Source organism: Trachemys scripta, chromosome 7 (assembly GCF_013100865.1).
Source record: "Trachemys scripta elegans isolate TJP31775 chromosome 7, CAS_Tse_1.0, whole genome shotgun sequence".
NCBI lineage: Eukaryota > Metazoa > Chordata > Testudines > Emydidae > Trachemys > Trachemys scripta.
In genome coordinates, this window is record NC_048304.1 from 60916670 (window position 1) to 60939123 (window position 22454).

At 54.7% G+C, this 22454-nt stretch overlaps 1 protein-coding gene across 4 annotated transcripts in view; it reads left to right on the top strand.

Annotated features, from left to right (window-relative positions):
- Positions 1-21886, top strand: part of PAOX (polyamine oxidase) — a 36011-nt gene extending 14125 nt beyond the window's left edge. Inside the window, exons 1-7 of one of the 4 annotated variants that reach the window (XM_034775000.1) lie at positions 9277-9495; positions 10121-10610; positions 11853-12052; positions 18278-18533; positions 19436-19548; positions 20314-20471; positions 21428-21886. In XM_034775000.1, coding sequence (XP_034630891.1) covers positions 9333-9495; positions 10121-10610; positions 11853-12052; positions 18278-18533; positions 19436-19548; positions 20314-20471; positions 21428-21577 — 1530 coding nt within the window. In that variant the 5' untranslated portion in view covers positions 9277-9332 and the 3' untranslated portion in view covers positions 21578-21886. The other 3 variants (XM_034775003.1, XM_034775002.1, XM_034775004.1) reach the window with 3 other exon arrangements.
- The last annotated feature ends 568 nt before the right edge of the window (positions 21887-22454 follow it).

Consider the following 22454-nt stretch of genomic DNA (forward strand, 5'->3'; position numbering starts at 1 on the left):
TCACACATGCATGCCCACCCACAGCTAGAGGTCATGTACTCCATCTCGCTGACCCAGCCCATCTGAGTGTGCAGTGCTCTTTCTGGGAAAGGCAGTTCTGCGGTTTCATTCCTAGCTGGGAAATCCCAGCAGCCAGTGGCTCTGTGCGGTGACATGTAGCTCAGCCATTTCCTCAGAAACAGCTCCATGGGAGAGCAAGGCTAGTTCCAGTTCTCAGCCCAGCCAGTAGGAAATGCTGGGTTTGCAATGTAGTTACTGGCTGGCTGGAGCCCGATCCAACAGAGAGGCGAGGAATCACCCTTAGACCAGGAGCTTCATCACCGTGACTGGAAATCCCAGAAGCTCTTGAGCTGTGGTTAGAGTGATGGGGGTAAAGTACAGGAGGGAGGGATAGCTGAGTGGTTTGAGCGTTGGCCTGCTAAACCCAGGGTTGTGAGTTTAATCCTTGAGGGGGCCACTTGGGGCTCTGGGGCAAAATCAGTACTTGGTCCTGCCTAGTGAAGGCAGGGGGCTGGACTCAATGACCTTTCAAGGTCCCTTCCAGTTCTAGGAGATAGGATATCTCCATTAATAATAATTATTATTATTACAGGTTGGGCCAAGATCCTGCTTCCTGTCCAGGCCTGACCCCGCCTCAGGCTGGTGGGGGTTTACTGCATTCAGCTCAGAGCCCTGCCTCGGCCTGCGTGTGACGCGGGCCACAGGATTCCATCCAGGCATCTTGCCCCATTGCTCCCTCAGGGTCCCAGAGGCCAGGAACTGCCGGGGGGAGGGCAGAGTTACATTTCCCTCCAAAATGAGTTTTCAAACAGTGGCACTGGAACACTTTTACTAGTGGGGGAGCTGAAAGCCAGCCCTCTCACCTCTGTCTGCACCCCACCCCCGCCCCCAGAACAGGGCAGTGTCTACGGGTGAGGGGGACCTGGACAGGGATAAGGGGGCCAGGGTGGACAGAGGTAAGAGGGCTGGCTTTAAGCCAGGGATCCTGGCTGCGGAGCTGGCAGCCGGGATCCCAGGCACAGGCTGGGAGTGCAGCCCTGGGTATGGGGCAACAGCCAGGACCCCGCATGCGGGGCTGGGAGCGGAGCCCTGTGCTTGGAACCAGCAGCCTGGACCCCGTTCTGGGGGCCAGAAGCAGAGCCCCAGGTGTGGGGCTGGGAGTCCGCATGCGGGGCCAGGAGCAGAGCCCCCATAAAACTTGGGGGTGCTGAACCCCTAGTTCCCGCATGTACATGTGCAGTACTCCTCTGTATGTGTGTGTGTGTTTGTGTGTGCGCACACACATGTGTGGTACTCCTCTGTGTGTGTGTGTGCGTGCGGTATTCCTTTGTGTGTGTTTGTGCGTTCATGCGCTACTCGGGGGGGGGGGCACGTGCATGTGTGTGGTACTTCTGTGTGTGTGTGTGTGTGTGTGTGGTACTCCTCTGCGTGTGTGTGTGTGTGTACACGTGTACTCCCTCTGTGTCTGTCTGTATGTGTTCATGTGTACTCCCTCTGTGTGTGTGTGTGTGTGTGTGTGTGTGCTTGCACGTGGTACGCCTCGGTGTGCATGTGTGTGCACATGCGCACACATGCAGTACTCGTGAGCACACATGCAGTACTCGTGTGTGCGCATACAGTACTCCTCTGTGTGTGTGTGTGTGTGTGTTTGCGCGCGCATACAGTACTCCTGGGTGTGTGTGCGTGTGCATGCTCCTCTGTGTGCGTGTGTGTATACACATGGGTACTCCCTCTGTGTGTGTACTCTGTGTGCGTGTGGTGTGTGTGTGTGTTGTGATAAACTCAGGTCAGACATCTGCAAGGGCGCGGTAGAAAACAGTCCCAGAAGGGTAAAAAACCCTCCTCCCTATCAACTGACTACAGGTCAATCAGGTACAGCTCAGAAGGGGTTACCAGAGATCAGTTAGGATCAGCTGAGAGAGTTACCTGAGGTCAATTAGGATCAGCTGATTTCAACTAAGATAGGGTTACCATTCATCCGGATTCCCCCAGACATGTCTGGCTTTTTTGAGTTAAAAATAGCGTCCGGGGGGAATTTGTAAATGTCCAGATTTCCCCCCCATGCAGAGCGTGCGCGGCTGACAGGGCAGCCGGCCGGATCGTGCCACTCGCACGGGGCTCCGGCAGCCAGAGCCCTTCCTCCACTTCCCCCTCCTCTCCCCTGCAACTTGAGACCACTCCCCTCCTCTCTTTCCCGCCCTCCCCCCCTCCCTGCATTCGCAGATCGCCGGCCGGCTGTTCGCCTCGGGCCTCCGGCAGTCTGGAGCTCCCCCTGCTGCCGAGCGCGCTGCTCTGCAGCACTCTGTTCTGAGCAGCACGGTAAGGGGGCCAGGGGGTCAGAGAAGCAGCAGGGAGGCTCTGGAGGGGGCAGTCAAGAGACAGGGAGCAGGGGGAGGGTTGGATGGGTCAGGAGTTCGGGGGGGGGCTGTCTGGGGGTTGGGGCTGTAAGGTTTTGGGCAGTCAGAGTACAGGTGGGGGGGGTCTCAGGAGGGGGCAGTTAGGGGACAAGGCACAGGGGGGCTTAGGTAGGGGGTGGGGTTCTGGAGGGCAGTTAGGAGCAGGGGTCCCAGGAGGGGGCAGTCAGGGGACAAGGAGTAGGGGGGGGGGTTGGGGATTCTGAGGGGGCGGGAAGTGGGAGGGAGGGGAAGGGGCGGGGCTAGGGCAGGACAGGGGCGGGACTTGAGCGGGGCTCCTCCCGTCCTCTTTTTTGATTGTTGAAATATGGTAACCCTAACTAAGAGCTGTCTGAGACCTTTTTAAACCCTCCCCTGCGTGGGGAGGGAACCAAGCTGCCAGTAGGTGAGGAGTAGCAAGATACCAGGGGGAGGCTGAATTCCCTCCCATAAGTGAGAAAAACAAGCCTAAAAGATTGGCTGAGAGAAGGAGTAGACTGTCCCTGTGTGGCCAAGAGGGACTGTTTTACCCCAAGCCCATCTCGCCAAGGCTAAAAACAGCTGAGGCTGGTGAGACTGAGAAGGTGCCTTGCCACAGTGTGTACACTTATGGGTATTCCTTCTGTCTGTGTGTGTACACATACACATGTGTACTCCCTGTGTGTGACTGCATGTGCACTTTGTGTATGTGTGAGTGTGTGCTCCCTCAGTGTGGTGTACACACATATCCTTTGTAGTGTACATGTGTGTGTCTATCTGGATCAGCATGTGTGTATGACTGAGCTGGCACTTGTGTCCCTGCGCAGGCACAGACAGACCTGTCAGTGTGTTTAAACAGAGATCAGCTTTTTTCTGTAACTAAAAGGGAAAGGCTGCAGCTTTCTTGTCGGGGGACCTGTCCTCCCTTGGCAGTTGGATCCTGCCTGCAGCTCTGCCTTTTCAGGACTGACGCAATGGAACAATACGTGACTTTTGCTTTTTGTTCCCTCCAGAGCAAAGATCTCTCCCATGATGCCACTAAACCCCTCCTGGGACTTGATGGCAGGTGAAGATGTCATGTGTAATCTGGCTGCCTATCTCAGCTCCTCGTGAGAACCTAGCGGTGATGGTCAAGGCCTGTTTCTGCGCTGGGAGTGGTCCAGAGGCCTGGCCCTCTGCTGGCTGCGGCAGGAGTACGGCGGGGGAGAGCCATGGCCTGGTGCCCAGTGCGTCTGACTGCACCTGATCAGCGCTGCTGCTGTCCCTGGGGATTGCTCGCCTGTGCAGCTGTGGACTCAGCCTGAGGCCCAGCCCTGTGGGGGATAGCAGGGATGGGGGGCAGTTAAGGCCCCCCCAGGCGGGGCCAGCTCTAGCTCAAGGCCACCCCAAGCAAAAAAAAAAAAAAAACTTCTGGGAGCGCAACTGCCGAAGCGAAAAAAAAAAAAAAAGTGGCCCTGCCCCTGAAATTGTGCTGCCCCAAGCACGTGCTTGGTTTGCTGGTGCCTAGAGCTGGCCCTGCCCTCAGGTCGGACCCTCACATGTCTCCAGCCAGCATGTGCTCCCTGCACCAGCAGCCTCATGTGATGGGCCGGGCCAGGCTAGGCTAGGGGGGAGCCCCGCTGTCAGCACAGAGGCCATGCGTGTCTGAGGGGAGCCAGCCTTCTCCACCTGCATGACACCAGCCCCTCCTCTTAGACCCACGGGATCACCCTACAGCTGGCTCTGTGCCTCCCTTCTGCTTCCCAATCCTGGGCCCGCTGCAGGGGGAAACTAGCCCAGCATAACTTAGAGCATCCTCACCCTAAAGGCTGCACGCAGTTATGCTGTCTGCAGGCAGAGGATCTGGCAGAGCTCTGTGACCTTGTCCTGCTCTGCCACCTGCCGCCCCATCCATCACAGCCTCCCTGGCTGAACCCTGTGCTCCGTGGCACCCGTGTGACAGGGCAGTCCAGAGCTGCCTTGTCAGGGCAGCCCAGCAATGCAAAGCAGCCAGGGCCCAGGAATGAGCTGCTCTTCGAAGAAGGGCCCATCCTTCAGAGGGAGAGGGCAAGTGTCTGTTCTTCCCAAAGGGCCCTGGCATTGCTAGGGTGGTTCACCTAGGCCCTTGCCCAGGAGCATGCAGACCCTCCCCTTCCGACCACATCACCTGCCCTAGGAACCAGCTGACACGCTGTCACCCGGAGCACAGCTCCCTGGCCTGGCCCAGTGCCCTGCCACCCTCGTGTCATTGGAGCAGTCAGCGTCTCCCGGCCCTGGGCAAACAAGAGCTAATAATTATGCATGAGTAGAGACTTACCCTCTGCCAGCAAGTGGGGCCTCCCCAGTGACAGGGGAATCGTGGATGCATCTGACACCAGCATCGGCTGGTTAGTGGGCTCCTGTATTGGCAATGAGGGTAAAATTCCTGAACCCCAGCTCCCTGTAGCTGCTCAGGGGAACCCCCCCCTCCCCACACACACGCAAATGCACCCATCACACTGATGCACCCAGGCACACATATCTAGACACACGTGCACACTCACAGCCGCATGTGCACACCAGCACACTCACACCTGCACGCATCTGAAGAAGTGAGGTTTTTACCCATGAAAGCTTATGCCCAAATAAATGTTAGTCTTTAAGGTGCCACCAGACTCCTTGTTGTTTTTGTAGATACAGACTAACATGGCTACCCCCTGATACTTGACATCTGCACACACACACTCATGTGCACATTCACACCAGCACACTCACACTTGCACATGCACACTCACTCACCCACAGCTAGTGGTCATGTACTCCATCTCGCTGACCCAGTCCATCTGAGTGTGCAGTGCTCTTTCTGGGAAAGGCAGCTCTGCGGTTTCATTCATAGCTGGGAAATCCCAGCAGTGAGTGGCTCTGTGCGGTGATAGGTAGCTCAGCCGTTTCCTCAGAAACACTCCATGGGAGAGCAAGACTAGTTCCAGTTCTCAGCCCAATCAGCAGGAAATGCTGGGTTTGCAATGTAGTTACTGGCTGGCTGGAGCCCGATCCAACAGAGAGGAGAGGAATCACCCTTAGACCAGGAGCTTCATCACCGTGACTGCAAACCCCACAAGCTCTTGAGCTGAGTTAGAGCGAGGGGGGCAGAGTACAGGTTGAGCCAGGATCCTGCTTCCTGTCCAGGCCTGACTCCGCCTCAGGCTTATGGGGTTTTTCTGCATTCAGGGTTCACGCTGCGTTCAGCTCAGAGCCCTGCCTCGGCCTGCGTGTGACGCGGGCCACAGGATTCCATCCAGGCATCTTGCCCCATTGCTCCCTCAGGGGCCCCTGGCCAGAGGGTCCCAGAGGCCAGGAACTGCTGGGGGGAGGGCAGAGTTACATTGCCCTCCAAAATGAGTTTTCAAACAGTGGCACTGGAACACTTTTACTAGTGGGGGAGCTGAAAACCAGCCCTCTCACCTCTGTCCGCACCCCACCCCTGCCCCTGGAACAGGGCATTGTCTACGGGTTGGGGGGACCTGGACAGGGGTAAGGGGACTGAGGCTGGGGGTGGGCGCGGGGCCCTCAGCCAGGATCCTAGACATGGGGCCGGCAGCCGGGAACCCGGGCGCAGGGCCAGGAGTGCAGCCCTGGGTGGCTGCCAGGACCCCGCACGTGGGGTGGGAACGGAGCCCTGGGCTTGGGACTGGCAGCCGGGACCCTGCACTGGGGACCAGAAGCAGAGCCCCAGGCATGGGGCTGGGAGCCCGCATGTGGGGCCAGGACCAGAGCCCCACATAAAACCTAGGGGTGCTGCAGCACCCCCGCACCCATAGTTCCTGCACCTATGTTTTTAAAGAAACAAAAGATTTTGGGGGGGAGGGGGAGTTTCCTTCAAAATGTTATTATTTTTCAACAATTGCAATGAACATTTTTGACTGAAACAGAAAATGCACGTTTGTTTTTTCAGTTTTTTGGGGTCTTTTTTCCCTGTTTTTTTTTGGGGGGGGGGGGGGGGATTTGCCAGAGAGGAGAAGAATGACTCAAAACCTGGTAAAGGATTAAAGATTTGGGCCTTGGTTCATTTCATCAAAAATTCCAGGAAAAAACAACAACAAAACCCATCATTTTTCATATTGTTCCTGTGGAGGATTCTCCCACCCCCCTTTTCAATCCCTGGCCTGTTGAGTCCCTGTTTGTGGCACCCCCTGGTGGTGAAGCACTTGGGGGCGAGGAAGGTGATGAGGAACAGTCAACATGGATTCACCAAGGGCAAGTCATGCCTGACAAACTTGATTGCCTTCTATGATGAGATAACTGGCTCTGTGGATATGGGGAAAGCAGTGGATGTGATATATCTTGACTTTAGCAAAGCTTTTGATACGGTCTCCCACAGTATTCTTGCCAGCAAGTTAAAGAAGTATGGATTGGATGAATGGACTATAAAGTGAATAGAAAGCTGGCTAGCTTGTCAGGCTCAATGGGTAGTGATCAATGGCTTGATGTCTTGTTGGCAGCCGGTATCAAGCGGAGTGCCCCAGGGGTCGGTCCTGGGGCCAGTTTTGTTCATCTTTATTAATGATCTGGATGATGGGATTAATTGCACCCTCAGCAAGTTCGCAGATGACACTAAGCTGCGGGGAGATGTAGATAAGCTGGAGGGTAGGGATAGGGTCCAGAGTGACCTAGACAAATTGGAGGATTGGGCCAGAAGAAATCTGATGAAGTTCAACAAGAACAAGTGCAGAGTCCTGCACTTAGGAAGGAAGAATCCCATGCACCGCTACAGGCTGGGGACCAACTGGCTAAGCAGCAGTTCTGCAGAAAAGGATCCGGGGATTACAGTGGACGAGAAGCTGGATATGAGTCAGCAGTGTGCCCTTGTTGCCAAGAAGGCCAACGGCATATTGGGCTGTATTAGTAGGAGCATTGCCAGCAGATCGAGGGAAGTGATTATTCCCCTCTATTCTGCATTGGTGAGGTCACACCTGGAGTATTGCGTCCAGCTTTGGTCCCCCCACTACAGAAGGGATGAGGAGAAATTGGAGAGAGTCCAGCGGAGGGCAACGAAAATGATTAGGGGGCTGTGGCACATGACTTACGAGGAGAGGCTGAGAGAACTGGGGTTATTTAGTCTGCAGAAGAGAAGAGTGAGGGGGAATTTGATAGCAGCCTTCAACTACCAGAAGGGGGGTTCCAAGGAGGATAGAGCTCAGCTGTTCTCAGTGGTGGCAGATGACAGAACAAGAAGCAATGGTCTCAAGTTGCAGTGTGGGAGGTTTAGGTTGGATATTAGGAAACACTATTTCACTAGGAGGGTGGTGAAGCACTGGAATGGGTTACCTAGGGAGGTGGTGGAATCTCCTTCCTTAGAGGTTTTTAAGGCCCGGCTTGACAAAGCCCCGGCAGGGATGATTTAGTTGGTGTTGGTCCTGCTTTGAGCAGGGGATTGGACTAGATGACTTCCTGAGGTCTCTTCCAACCCTAATATTCTATGATTCTATGAATGATGGCTCGGCTGCCCTGTATCCCAACACCTAGAGCAATGGTTAAAGCCTGTGGGATCGTTGCTGGCCCGGAGCTGAGGATGCTGACCCTGAGCAGAGGAATCTGGAACAGCTGTCCTGGCGAGCTCCCACCCAGCATTGCCTGTGCAAAACCCACTGTGGCCTGAGCCCTTAGCCAAGCCTAGTCTGATAGGGCCCAGCCGGGATTTTTGCCCTAGCACTTAGCACGCTGGCTGTTGGTGGGGGATCTGTCTGGTGGTGTGTATGCTGCTGCTCGGTGCTCTCCAATCAGCCGCTCAACAGGGAGGGTTTGGGATCTCTGCTCCCTGCCGAACCGCTGATTGGTGGCCAGCCAGCAGTAGTCTCCATGCAGCTGTGGCACTTCAGCCTGGGTGGCTGGGGATTACCTGGGCTCCCTCGGGCCTTGGCCTGAATGAAGTTGCTGGGGGAGAACAGGGGAGGAGCATGAATGAGGAGAGGCGGGTTAGGGGAATCGCCCTGCCTCAGCTTACAAAAGACAAGCCGAGGTGGTGGGGCATCAGCAGGTGAGGGGGTGCTCGTGGGCTGGGCTGCTGCCCCCCTGCTGCAGCCCAGCCTTTCAGGATTGCTTTTTGCCTTCTTCATTTGCAGCCTTGCTGTTCTCGGGAAGGGGGGCAGTCTGTCATCCCATTGAGGACAGGCCAAGAGGAGGCACAGGCTGCAAGCAGACCTCGTGGGGAGGCCCAGACTACATCCAGCTTTGATTGCTGGGCAGGCGGGAGCTGCCTGTTAAAGGCGAGTGCACTGACAATGTGTGGGACCACACAGATTCACCGGCTGTGTGTCATCTGGATGTATTTGTGCCTCACACCCAGCCTGTCTAATCCCTGATGGGCGGGCTGGCTGCATGCTGGCAACTAGTCTGTGCCAGCCAGGAGGACAATTCACTCCTGTTCTTTAGGGGTGAGATTGTCCAGGGGAGGAGCTGTTCCTGCTGACGTACAGTGTTGTGTGACCGGCAAGGCAAGGGTGTATCTAGCCGCATGGCTGTTGTGCCTTTGTTGCTTGTGCATTGCAGAGCCGGGACCCATTCTGGGCAGACACACACTCTGTGCTCTCCCTTAGACGGACTTGACATTGGTTCTTTCTTGCTCGTTCTCTTGGTCTGAGCTAAAGTCTGGTCCCAGTAAAGGACTGTGGTTGCTGCTGTGTGTGGAATCACACACCATGCGTGCCCCAGCTGTGTTCTCTCTAACCAGTGCTGGGTGAGAGTAATGCCTCTGCCCCTCTGGCCGTCCCCGCCCGGGCGAATCGGGGCGGGCTGGAGGGGGCGGCGAAGAGGCGGATCGGGGCGGGCTGGAGGAGGGAAGAGGAAGGAGGCGGTGAAGAGGCGGATCGGGGCTGGCTGGACGAGGCAGGGGGCGGTGAAGAGGCGGATCGGGCGGGCTGAAGGGGGTGGATCCGGTTGGGCTGGAGGAGGTGTCTCCAGGAGGTGGCGGGGCGGGCGCTGCTGAGCTCAGCGCGCCGCGGGATGGAGGCCGCCGACGGGGTCCGACCCCGGGTGCTGGTGGTGGGCGCGGGGCTCGCCGGGCTCGGCGCTGCGCAGCGGCTCTCTAGCTCCCGAGCCTTTCCCCACCTGCGCCTGCTGGAGTCCACGGGCCGGGCCGGGGGCCGCGTCTGCTCCCAGCGATTCGGTACCGGCCGGGCCCCGCGGGGAGCTAGGCCCCGACCCAGCCGAGCTGGGGCAGTGTCCGGCGGCTGTGCCGGGGTGCGGCGTCCCTGGGGAGCTGTGCCAGACTGGGGGACAGCAGGCTGGGGGGTGCGCCGGGCTCTGGGGCAGGGTCCCTGTGGCGTACAGCTGCCTCTTGCCCTGCGTCCCAGCACCTGGCATTGAGCGGGTGATCATGACTAGTGAGAACAACCACTCTGGACGCTTCTTAACCCTCCCGCGTGAGGGCCCACGCTGGTCTCTACCTGTTAGAGACCAGGATGAGACCTATTGTGGGATTGGGGAGCTGTGCCAGGCAGGGTGGATCTGTGCCAGGATTGGAGGTGGCATCCCTGAGGCTGGGGAGCTGTGCCAGGCCGTGTGGGTCTGTGTCAGGCTATGGGTCTGGGGGTTGGAGAGCTGTGCCATGCTGGGGGCAGCAGGCTGTGTGCATGCGCACCAAGTTGGGGGGGGCAACAGGCTGGGTGGGTTTGTGCCAGGCTCTGAGGTGGCGTCTCTGGGGCAGGAGGGTAGGGAGCTGTGCCAGGCTGGGGGGCAGCAGGCTGTGAAAGTCTGTGCCAATGCTGTGTAATGTTTCCCCTGCCTCCTAGGGAGTGAAGTGGTGGAGATGGGCGCACACTGGATCCATGGACCCTCCAAGGAGAACCCTGTCTTTCAGCTGGCGTCCGACTACGGGCTGCTGGATGAGGAAGCCATGTCCGAGGAGAACCAGCAGATCGAGGTGGGGGGCCACCCCCTCCTGCCCGCGGTCTTCTACTCCAGCGCAGGGCGAGTCCTGAGCCCAGAGCTGGTGGAGGGGGTGAGGAATCTGTTCTCCACCCTGCTGGACCAGACGCGTGAGTTCCTGCACGTGCCACAGGTCTCTGTGCCCAGTGTGGGCGAGTATCTGCGGAAGGAGATTGCCCAGCAGGTGAAGGAGTGGACGGATGATGACGAAACCAAATGGCTGAAGCTGGCTGTCCTCAACACGTACTTCAAGCTGGAGTGCTGTGTGAGTGGGACCCACAGCATGGATCACGTGGCGCTGGGGCCCTTTGGGGAGTACGCCATGCTCCCCGGCCTGGACTGCACCTTCCCTGGGTGAGTGGGGCAAGCGGGGGCTGGCTGCGCTTTCTCAGTGCTTGCAGGCTTTGAGAGCAACCTGGCGCAGCGTCTGCCCATCCTAAGTAGAGTCCTGCAGAGTGGAAGAGCCCAGCTCCCCCCTTCCAGGCTCTGCAAACAGCCCAGCCTCTGCTTTTAAAAATGTCTCTGCAGAGCAAAGGACTGGCTCTTAGCCCTCCACCTGCAGCGCAGGGAGCCTGCAGTCCCAGTTCCCCCCGCGAGCCTGGAGCTGGCAAGGTGAAGATGGGCTGGGCTTTCTCCTGTGGAAGGCAGTGGGAAAGGCTCTTACAGGTGTTGCACTGGGCCCAGTGTTGCATTGGGCCTGAAGGGGCTGCATCCCTTGTTTAGGAGGAGCTGAGAGCTCTTTCCCGAGCCAGAGGGTGACTTAAAACGGGGGATGCAGGCAGGGGAGTGTTTCCATAGTGCTGTGTCCGCGGACAGCTGGGAGCACAGCCCTGGCTGGTCAAGAAGCAGCAACCTTGTCGCGGTGTTTGTGTCGCTGTCCCAGAGGGGAGTGTGGTGTGCAGCTTGCCGAGCTGAGGAACGCAAGGGCTCAATGCCGCTCGGCAGGCAAGAGTGGCCTCTCACTTGTCCAGGGTGGGCTGGTGTTATTCTGCACTGCCAGATGCTTGGCTTGTCCCCTGTGTCTGTGCAAAGCGGTAATAACACTACCAGCTCACTGGGCGGCAGGGTGCAGAGCCCAAAGTGCCAGCCTTGGGGGCAGGAGCCCTTGTGGTGGTGCCATTTTGGGGCACACTGGCCGTAAAAGGAGAGGCCCCACACACCCCTAGAAAGTTGTGGAAATGCTCATGCATTGTGTCTCCCGCTGGCGTGCATGTGCCCGTCTGTGTGTCTGTCTCCCCCAGTCCCCTGCTTTCCTCTCCGGGTATTTCTCTGGTCTGCCTGCACAGCGGGAGCCCAGCAGTCATACAATCGCCCACGTGCTGGGGCACCCCAGTAGTCCAGGGCAGCTCCAGCAGCAAGGAAGGCTGTGAGGGGGTGTCAGGCTCCCCCAGGGAGCAGAGAGGGGGGTGAATTAAAGCCCACTTTGCTGCCCCTCTAGCCTAAGCCTGGTCTGGGGCACTGGGGCTGCTCTGGGCATTTCCCTGTGGGGAGGAAGCTGAACTGGTGTGTGGGTCTGTCTGAGCTTGGGGAGGAGGCTAGTGGCCCCCAGCGAGCCCTGGGCTGATGTGCTGGTGATGGGCACTTCCTCTCCCACAGCGGCTATGGAGGCCTGCCGGACTGCATGCTGACCTCGCTGCCCAAGGAGAGCGTACTGTTCCACAAGCCAGTGACGGTGGTTCGCTGGGGCGGCTCCTACCGGGAGGAGAGCCAAGAGGGGCGGACGTTCCCGGTCCAGGTTGAGTGTGAGGACGGCGAGAGGTTCCTGGCAGATCACGTCATCATCACGGTGCCTCTAGGTGAACTGCCTCGTGTCCCCCTTGCTCCTGAGTGCCTCGCTCCCACCTGTTCCCGCTGCAGCTCCTCTCTGGTGAACCAGACGCTGCCCCATGGGCTGGCTTGGCCGGGCCATGCCCTGCCTGGGCTCATGGCCTGTCTTCTGCCCACGGGAAGGACAGCTCTGCCCTGATGCCCCAGCTGCGGCATTGTCCCTCCTCCCAAACCGAGCCCTGGTAAAACCTCATCGCAGGGTGTTACGCTAGGGAGGAAGGAGCTCTGGTAAAACCCAACCTCCCCTCCCCCACCAAGGGGCTCTGTGCAAGAGAAACCAAATCGAACTGCATTGTAAAACAAGAACACAAGCTGGCTTTGATTAGTCCAACAGACCCCATTCCCCTTGCTCAGCTGTCCCCTGGGATGTGCTTGCTAGATCTCCTGGCCCCAGAGAGTCTTCAGGGCAGAGAAGACCCAAACCTCCAGTGTCAAAACCCAGGAGGAGAAAGCCCCTTGGGTGGCATCTCTGTACTTCCTGAAGAAGCTGAGGGGCCCACGCCCAGCCGAGCAGAGAGCACAGGCTGGGCAGTACCAGAGGGCATTCTGGCACCCACGTCCAGAGGGAGTGGCAGGATAAATGGGGGCAGCCCTTGTGCACACTGAGGGAAAAGCCTTCCAGCCCGTCAGACTTGAGAGGCTTCCCATGGGAAGGGCTGGCCGGGTAGGACACCCAGATGCCTGCCCTGAAGCTGGGCGAACCCAATCAGTAATCCCCAAGCTGGTTCCCGCAGGGGGCGGATGTGGGAGCTTGCGCCCCCCCCACCCCACCCCGGAGACCCAGTGTGCAGGGCCCCTGAGGGCAGAGACGCGGTTGCATGTCTCACCAAGGGCCCTGAAGACAGCCTCACTTTTGGAGGCCCCTTGATGGATTGTCCATCTTGGCCCACTGGTTCCTACCATCCAGGCCTGCCCCTTGCCGGATGATCGCAGACACCAGTAGTGGGTCGCAGTGGCCACAGCAAGGGCTCATGCCCTGCGACAATGAGGTGCCCGCGGACCCAGCGCCTGGGCACATGTTGTGTCTGCTGCTTCAGCACCAGGGTGGATTTGATTTAAATCAAATTGATTTAAATCACTCGTCAGGAAGACTCGATTTAATCATGGATTTCTACATAAAAGTGCATTCTTGTTGGTTGTTACCAACCTGAAGATTCCACATGTTCAGACATGTTCCTTTTATCATCTTCAACACAGCTTCCTCCTGAGAAGGAACACTTCTCATGATGTTGTTTCATTTGGGCAACCAGGCCTTGCATTTCTTTGTTGCACTATTTGCATTTTGCACGCATGCCTGTCTTACCCACAGGTAGAGGAACTTCATTAAAATATTCCCAAACTGGGTCTCTTTTACGGCCTGCTGCCATTATAGGTTTTCCCTTCTAGTGAGAGAATGGTGTGGTAGATCTCAAATCAATGAAGGCTGCACTCAGAAAGACCTCAAGACTTCTGGAATATGCTGCTCAAACAGTTTCACTTTTGTTTCTGCTGCCTGTCCCTCCCTTCTCACATTTATCTCCAGACTTCTCCCTGTCCAGATATATTCAGCCCCCAACAATCTTCTATTCCTTGAACTTTCTGAAACTTTGCACTTTTAGAGGGAGGTAAGAGATTGACTCTGTGTACATAAATTTGCAGAGGAACAATAGGATTGAAGTGTTTTAGTTCTCACCTCTATATATTATTCATTTATTTATATATTTAAAAACATTTTTGCTCTTAACAAGCATTTGTGGAGGTTTTCAACAGAAAGCTTTACATTACCAGTAAAATTGGAGACACAAATCCACAGTTTGAAAACTGCAAAACTAAGCATCTCTGGCGGTATCTTCTAGCCTGAGCACTGAGTCCCCTTGGGTAGATAGAAAGATTAACTAATTAATCGATACAGAAGCCCCTGGAACCCCATAAGATTGGATCCCTAATCCATGAACTATTGGAACTCACTTACAAGACTTTTCTTAAACATTACATGAATATAGTCTCATACTATGGAATTAGAATTTATAATCACTATTCCATGATGAGAAATCTTTGCTCAATAATGTATCCTAATTAAAACTAACTTTAGATAGGTTTTTTCCTCAAAAAGCATTTTATCAAAAAAATCCGATTTAAATTTTAAAAAAATCAGACTTTTTTTTTTTTAATCATTGATTTTTATCCACCCTGTTCAGCACCAACCAAACATGTGACTCTGGGGTGTGCCAGCCATGCCCGCCCTCGCCAGCTCCGTCCTGCTGTAGCAGGGGCGCTGACAGCCCTGCAGGGGCAGCTGGGCAGCGCAGGGATGGAGTTCTCCCAGCCAGCTACCCACGACCGGAACTGACTCCCAGGAGCAATTGTGTGGGTGTGGAGCTTGGCCAGGTACCTCTGCCCTGACCTGGTCTCCCTGCAGCAACTGCATGCTCAGGCTGTGGATGAGGCCGAGACCTTGGTGCCGGGTGGCATCCATGCCATGCTCAGTTATACAGAGGCCTGGGTGGTTAATGACGAAGGACCGCAGGCTATCGTAGCCATGCATCCAGAGCAGAGCAGTGGCCCTGGCTGCTTCAAACAATGCTTGTGTCTTTTATAAAGAGCCAAGACCTGGAGGGTGCTGGGATGGCTGGTAAGGCTGCCAGGAGACGCGTATGGGTCAGTCTGCTCTCTGTAGCAGAGACCAAGGCGAGGGGCTAGCTCCCCTTTTGCAGTCTATCTCAGTGTGCCAGTGCTCAGGTGAGGAGCCCATCCAACAAGGGGCTGGGAGGCAGCTCTGCGAAGGGCACCACGAGGGGCAGGATCGCTGGCTGTGGCTGCTGCAGCAGTGCCAGGGACAGCAGCAGATTAACTTTCTCTCTGACCAAGCCCAGGAATCGACCCCGCTGCCATGCTGGGTATAATCTCAGCCGGGACAGATGCCTGTCAGCCAGGATGTGCCAGCTTGCCACATACAAGGAGAACCGAAACCCCAGCGAGCTTGGGAAGGTCAGGGGGCGGAGTGCATGTCGCTCAGCAAGGGAGAGACACAATGAGCTGTCCACCCTGCTGAGCAGCCCTTGGCGAGGATGCGGAGCAGCTGTGTGAGAGCTATGGGGACCCGCAGAGGAGGAGCGAGGGTGGTAGCTGTGTTTGCTGCTCTGGGAAGAGGCTGGGACGTTTGGGTCCTGCCTGCCCTGGCAGGGTCTCCAGGCAGTGCCTCCTGGCTGGTTAAGGGGAAGGCCGTGGTACTCAGAGCTGTTTAAAAATGCTGTTTGTCTCCTGTTTCAGCCCAGCACTGGAGAAGGAAGCTCTCCACACCCTAGCTGAGTGTGTGAAAGACTGAGAATGCCCCATCCACATCTCAGCTAGCCAAGGAGTGCTCCCCCAAACGGGACACCCCTGCTATCTCTGCAGCAAAGAACCGCTCCCTTTAAAGCTCTTTCAGCCTCTACCTATCAGGAGCAAAACATGACCCAAGCCCATTGTCTCCCCAGTGGCAGGGCCCTGGATGGATGGCTTCCTGCCACGCCCCCAGCCAAGCAGGGGCAAGGCTAACTGCAGTCAGTCTGGGGATTAAATCTAGCCTGTCTGGTGGGACCCCGCTCTCTCCCCTGAGTCAGATCCCTTCTTCAGCATTCAGGAGGCAGCAAACACTTTTTGTCGTTGTTCGGTTCTTGAAAAGAAGTCATCCAGGAGACTTGCAATGTCCAATCAGAGGTAGAGTTCTTATGAATGTGCAGAAATGCCAAGTGATTTAGATGTTCTTGGCCCATTGTCGTTCACAAATAATTTTTCAGTCTGTGCAGGAAACTGAATGATCGCTCAGCGGTGCAGGTTGTAGTCAGAATTGCATAGCACAATTTCAGGAGAATTGTAACTTTTGACAAAAACGTCACTCAAGCCTTCATTTTGTTTCAGAAATTGCTTCATTTCGCTCACTGAATTAAGCTGGCAATTTCTCGATCTGCAAATATCACTCAACATTTCTAAATGAAGAGAGAGCCTCTCTGTGTTAATGTCACCATGGAAAGCGTCACTTATTGGGACACTGTCCTGTTTTGAGCCATTTACTGCATCAGTTATATGCTTCTCCAATTTTACTGGGAATGTAAAGCTTTCTGTTGAAAACCTCTGTTCAATGACAACTTCGCAAGCATCAATGATCCTGACATATGTTTGATGAAAATACTGTTTGGGGTCACTGAAAGTGTGAGGAAGGCTTCCTTGGTCAAGCCAAATTGGTGGCTTGTGTTTTCTCAGGAACATAGGATCATCTAAATACGATTTCTTGCCTTATCTATTGTTGTTTCCCAGAAGTGATTGTATGATGAATCAGTGCACATCCCACGCAACACCTCTTGCAACAGGCCAACTTTCTTCATAATGCTTGCCAATGACATGTTTGGGCTTTGAATTTTTGCATTAACTTTTTCTACAGAACCCATGGATTTCAGAAGAACTCTTAGTGTAAGGTACATTGAAAAAGATTGAAGTTGCTTCAAGAATCCACTGCATTTTGAGCCAAATTCATCTGAAGAGTGACTAAATTCATTCAGGCAGTTCGTCATGGCCTCGTAGTTGCTGAGCAGTGATTTAATGCTGCTGAGCCTTAGTGTCCATCTTGTTTGGCACAGTGGTCGTAAAGAAGGCTCCCCTTCACTCTGAAACTCTCTGAATGCTGTCATACGCTTTGATGACTCCCTGAGGGCATTGATGAGATCGTTCACCATTGAAAACATATCACAACATTCTGGACTATTATGCAGGGCATCCTGCGTGGCAAGGTTAAGGGAATGTGCAGCACAGTGCACAAATTCCACTCTCGGCTTTCGATCCTTCACTCTGACTTGGACCCCAGTAAATTTACAGGACACATGACTGGCTCCGTCGTAACACTGCCCCCAGCAATCAGAAAAGGGCAAATCACACCTGAAGTGTATCTTTCACAATTTTGAAAAGAGAAGCAGCATCCATTGTGTCAGTTTGGTAAAACCCAATACACTCCTCATAAATCTAGTCTTTACTAGAAAAGAACCTTAAAGAAAAACTTATTTGTTCATTTCTTGACAGATCAGTAGTCTCATCCATTACAATGGTGTAAAACCTAGAAGCCTTTATCTTTTGCACAATTTGTCTTAGAACCATCATTGCCATCGTTTTGATTATTTCGTTAATAACCTCATGTGATAGCCACTTGTATTTTGTGCGACTAGGCCAGTCTCAGTTCCTCTGAATTTGTGCTGAAGAGCAACAAGGGCTGCATCAAATTTGAATCACTCTCATTATGTCTACGTAATGCTATGCCTTGTTGAGCTAGGTACTGAACACTGTTAAAAATGTTGTGTAGTGCATTCCTAGCTGATTGTGGTTCTTTTCTGTAACTGGCCGACACTAGTGCAGAAACATTGACTTGCGATTGCAGAGCAGCATTCTTCATTACCCCTTCCTTGTGACAGAAGGATTTTTTGTGTGATGTAAAACCACACAATGTGCATCTTGGAATCCAGATGAAATAAACATTGATTCGGCCTTCGTATAAAATATTAAATCTTCTTTTCAGAACAGTTTTTGCAGACTGAGCAAAAAGCGCCACCAGATTACAAGGGCCAATTAGAAGTGGAAAGTCAGAAGCAGCACTCGCCTGTTTCAATACATTATATTTTGTTGTACGCTTATACAACCAATTATATACTTTACTTTAAAGAGTATAAAATAATCAAGTATTGTGCTAAATACGATCGTACCCCAAACTGACCGCCAAATTGAAGTTGCGTGGTTTTCCCCTCAGGCACTCAAACAGTATACGGACGCCTTTCAAATGAAGCCGGATCAGGGCCATATTTTTAAGAGATGCAGCGGTGCAGAGTGGGTGAATTCATGACACAGACTTCCAAACTTCTGCTTAGACAATGATGAGAATTATGCGGGTCTCCATCACAGTCCCGCATCATAGTCATCATTGCGTATGCAGACTGTTGGAAGACTGCGTGTCATAGAAGCACTTTTGATAATTTAGCCTGTTTTCACGACACAAGGTTGCACTATCTTAAGAAATAAGGTTAAGCTTGCCCTTCAAGTTGATGCTCAGTGGACAATTGTGAACAGACATATTGTTCACATCAAAATGTATGTAAAATATAAGCCCAAACATTGGTGGAACCTGGCCCACATTCCTGAATAGTGGTGGAGCACGGGCACCACAGGCCCATATAACTCGCCGCCTATGTTCGTAGGGTTCCTTAAAGAGCATCACGAGACCTTTATCGACCCTCCGCTGCCTCCCCGGAAAGCAGACGCCATTAGACAGCTGGGCTTCGGGACGAACAACAAGATCTTCCTGGAGTTTGAGCAGCCGTTCTGGCCACCAGACTGCCAGCTGATCGAGGTCGTCTGGGAGGACGAGTCTCCTCTGGTCGAAGCTGGGACCGACCTGCAGGCCAGCTGGTTCAGAAAACTTATCGTCTTCTTGGTCCTCCAGCCGCCGGAACGGTATGTGGGGGCCTGAGTTGGGGTGTGGTAACTGGCTTCTGGGGGTGCTCTGGGTTAGAATAGATGGTACAGTTCAGCTCACGAGAGTGCCATGCACCAGTCCCACACTTCCCTGTCATTCAGGGGACTGGTTCATGGCAGTGTTGTGGCCTTTTCTCACTGGAGCCATCCAGCAAACTCTACCCACTCAGCCCCTTGAGAACTGTCGGAACCCAGCTAAGTGAGCAGGATGCCAGGGAATACAGGGCAATGAATGTTACTGACCAGGCCTTGCCAGAATTGATTTGTCCACTCCAGTTTATGTTAAACTCTTGGTTCTTGTCCTTGTAGCAGCACAGAAAATTTTCTGAGTGCGGCCCAAGTGTGACTGGTTCAGTGTTGCCCTCCTGAGTCTGCCGACAGGCAGCTCCAGTGCTGCTCAGAGCTCTGCCAAGCAGCCACGGAGTGCAACTGTGACCCTAAGAGCCCCTAACGCCCACTGGCATAGGTTACGCTGTCTCCCATCAGACCTTCCAACTCACTCCACCCACACCTCCATTGTCATGGTATTTATCCAGAGGGTTCTGTCACCCCTGAAAGCATGAAACCAGATCTCTTGCCACCCTGAGTCTGTCCTGCTCCCAGCAGAGTCCTGGCCCCCAGCTATTTCCTACTTGTACCAGTGACTCACAGCATCTGGGAGTTTTGGGCCACAGCACCTGCCAGCTGTGCCTCAGTTTCCCTGCTGGCTGAAGTGCTGGCCTGCAGCTTTCCTAGCATTGCCAGATTCCCATCATTCCCAGCAGCCATCTTTGCTTTCAGTGGAGTTGTGGCCCCCAGCTATTTACCTAGCTGTACCAGGGTCCCCCCATACCTAGCAGATCCTCTCTCTGGAATGAAGCTACTCACCTCTCTTTTCTTAGGTATGGGCACGTCCTCTGTGGCTTTATTGCTGGGAAGGAATCTGAGTACATGGAGACCCTCAGTGACGCTGCAGTTCTTACGGCCTTAACTGATGTCATCCGTAGACTGACAGGTAACCTTCCCCCCCCCCCCCCCCCCCCCCCAACTGGCCTACATGTGAATTCTTCAGTTCATTGGCCTGAGCTTTCAAAGGAACTAGTGATGTTGGGGCCTCGCTGCCTGGGGCCTCAACTTGACTTGCTTTAAAGGGACCTGCTTTTCAGCAAGTGCTGGGCACCCTCGCTCGGGAAATCAGGCCTCTCCCTGGTGCCTCCAGCTGAGGCTCCCAAAAGCACTAGCCCCTTTTGAAAATGGAGGCCATGAAACAGGAAGCCGAGGGCTCCACGCCATCAGAGTCCCACCGTAGGAAGTGAGCCACCCACCACGCAGGGGAGAGCTCGTCTGGGGCGATGGCGGCTGTTGAGATTACAGCTTTGCTGCGTTAGTTGAAGTGTGAGGCCCCGCACTGGTTCGCAGAGCTGACTGCGGAGGCAGGCTCCTGTAGGGTGTGGAACGGTGAGCTGGGCTCTTCATTTACAAACCAGGACATGGCTGATGCGTAAGCAGATGGCATTATCCCTCTCCTCGTCTGCTAGCACAGCCCCTGCATGCTGGGTGGGATCCCAAATTACCCCTTCCTGCATGGCCCCTTATTGTTCATTTTATAATCCTGAACTGGAGCTAATATGACTCACCTGGTTTGGTTGCTAGGATGAGTCGCAGACCAGCTCTGCATGTCTGTGCAGAGTTCTAGTGCTTGACGCCCTATGAATGCTGCTTGTGCTGTGAGATGCAGGCCCCCCTTGCCGGGTGTTCAGCTGCTGTGTTTGTGGTTCAGGGAACCCTCACCTCGCCCCGCCAAAGAAGGTGATGCGATCTCAGTGGCACAGCGCTCCCTACACCAGAGGCTCCTACAGTTACGTGGCTGTCGGCAGTTCAGGAGATGATATTGATGCACTGGCTCAACCCCTTCCTGAGGATGCAGCTGACCCCCGGGTAATGGCTTTGCTTTCACACCTGGGTACGGTAGCAAAGGAGTGCAGCGTTCCTTCTGCACGGCCTGTGGGGTGAACAACTGCAGTTGCCGTGGAGAGCTGGAGATGGGAATTACAGTAGCTGCCTTTGTTTGATTGTGATAGTCCTATCTGATGTCTGTCTTCCCCCCACCGTCTCTCGCTGCTCCCTCTGGTCTGACTCATCAGGGCCCAGCTGGTGCATTGTCCCCCTCTGGTGCGGGATGAAGCGTTTCTCCCCGATTGGCTGGCATAGCGTGGGGCATTGCAACAGGCTTTGCCGCCATGGGGAAATCTCCCCCCTCGCACTAGTGCAGCCGGAGTTCTGGCAGGGCTAACGAGGGGATGGATGACACACCAGACACTGGCATTTGTCAACTCCGAGCAGGGCTAGATGTGCTGATGACAAAAATGCTTAATTCCTGGTTGCAGCACAGCACCAGAATGACAGCTACAGTGTTGGCGCATGTGCCAAGGGAAATGGGGAGGGCAGCTTGGCATTGAAATACCCAGGGAATCCACTGCTTAACAAAGCCCCATTCATCGACAGCTAAACTAGAAGGATGTGGGATCTGGGCCTCTCCCAGCCATAATGAAGCTACAGGGCATGGGTATATTGCAGCAACGCCCTTATAAAAGGTTCAACAAAATGCCCTGAGCACCATGACCCGGGGCAGGTTACCGGGCCGTTTGCTGTCCCCAGCGTGGGAAGTGCCATGGGAGGTGTGGTATAAGTAGTGTGGTGCATGCACAAAGCTGTGGCTGCAGTGGAGTAGTCCCCCTCCCCGGTTCTGTATGCATCACATGTTCTGTTGGAAGCTGGACAATTATCCCTGAAAGGGGCATGCAGCCGCCTTTCCGCATGAGTCCAAGAACAGTGTGATTAACCCTGCAAGTGCTGTGCTGTGCTCACGCCTGCTTCTGCTCTTCCCATTGCAGCCGCAGCAGGTTCTCTTTGCTGGAGAAGCCACGCATCGGACTTTCTACTCCACTACGCATGGGGCCCTTCTGTCGGGCTGGCGGGAGGCCGACCGTCTACTCAGCCTGTATGACACGTCTGAATCCCACCAGCACAAGCCTCGGCTCTGATACCACTTGCTCGCTTCTCCCTGCTGCCGGCTTCTGGTTTCCAGCTCGTTCCTCAACCTCTGATTCCTTCTGTCCCTTGCCGTTGCCAAGGGAAAGGGGTTAGTTTGTCTCTAGCCGGCGCACCCGCTCTTTGTGGCTTGTCTCTCTGATCTCCCTGCGATCAGACCAAAGGCAGGGTAGCTGTAGGCTTGAAACCAGCACTCGGAGCTGCAGCACCCACACGGACGAGGAGGACTGGGGAATTGAAACGTCACCTAACTATGCAATGGAGTGCTGTCAGTAGTAACAAGTAAATCTCTATTGTTAGGGCTTTGTGGTTGCAGCTTGTCTTCTCTGCCTGCCCCTGAGAGGAACATGGTAGCCAGGATGCTCCTGAGACAGGTGCTGTAAATGTGTGACCCACATGTCAGGCCACAAACCCCGGTCGCTCCTGAGACAGGTGGTGTAAATATGTGACCCATAAGCCCTGCTGAAAGCAATGGGCAGAGTCCCATTCTCTCCAGTGGGCCCTGACTTCAGCTCTGACATTCCCATCGCTAGGGTGGGAAGTCGGCCCATGGAAGGGCTGTGTGAAAACTACCGGCTGAATTTCCCGTTGTCCTCTCCAGGGCAAAAATAGGTGGATCCTTGCCTGGCTGAGGGGCAACGTTAGTGTCCCAAAGGCCTGGTGGCCCCGTATCCAGTAGGGACCTGCCCCCAAGGTGTGGGGAGGATAGAGCTGAATGCTATGCCCCTCAGCCTGCCCCACAGACATCAACAGCAAGTCCAGGTAATACAGCCTAAGGGAAACCTAGGGGCAGCCACCTCTCCTGGGCCCTAGGGCGAGTTCTCCATTGTCTAGGAGTTTGTTCACCCTGTCCCTGTGCCTGTGCAGACA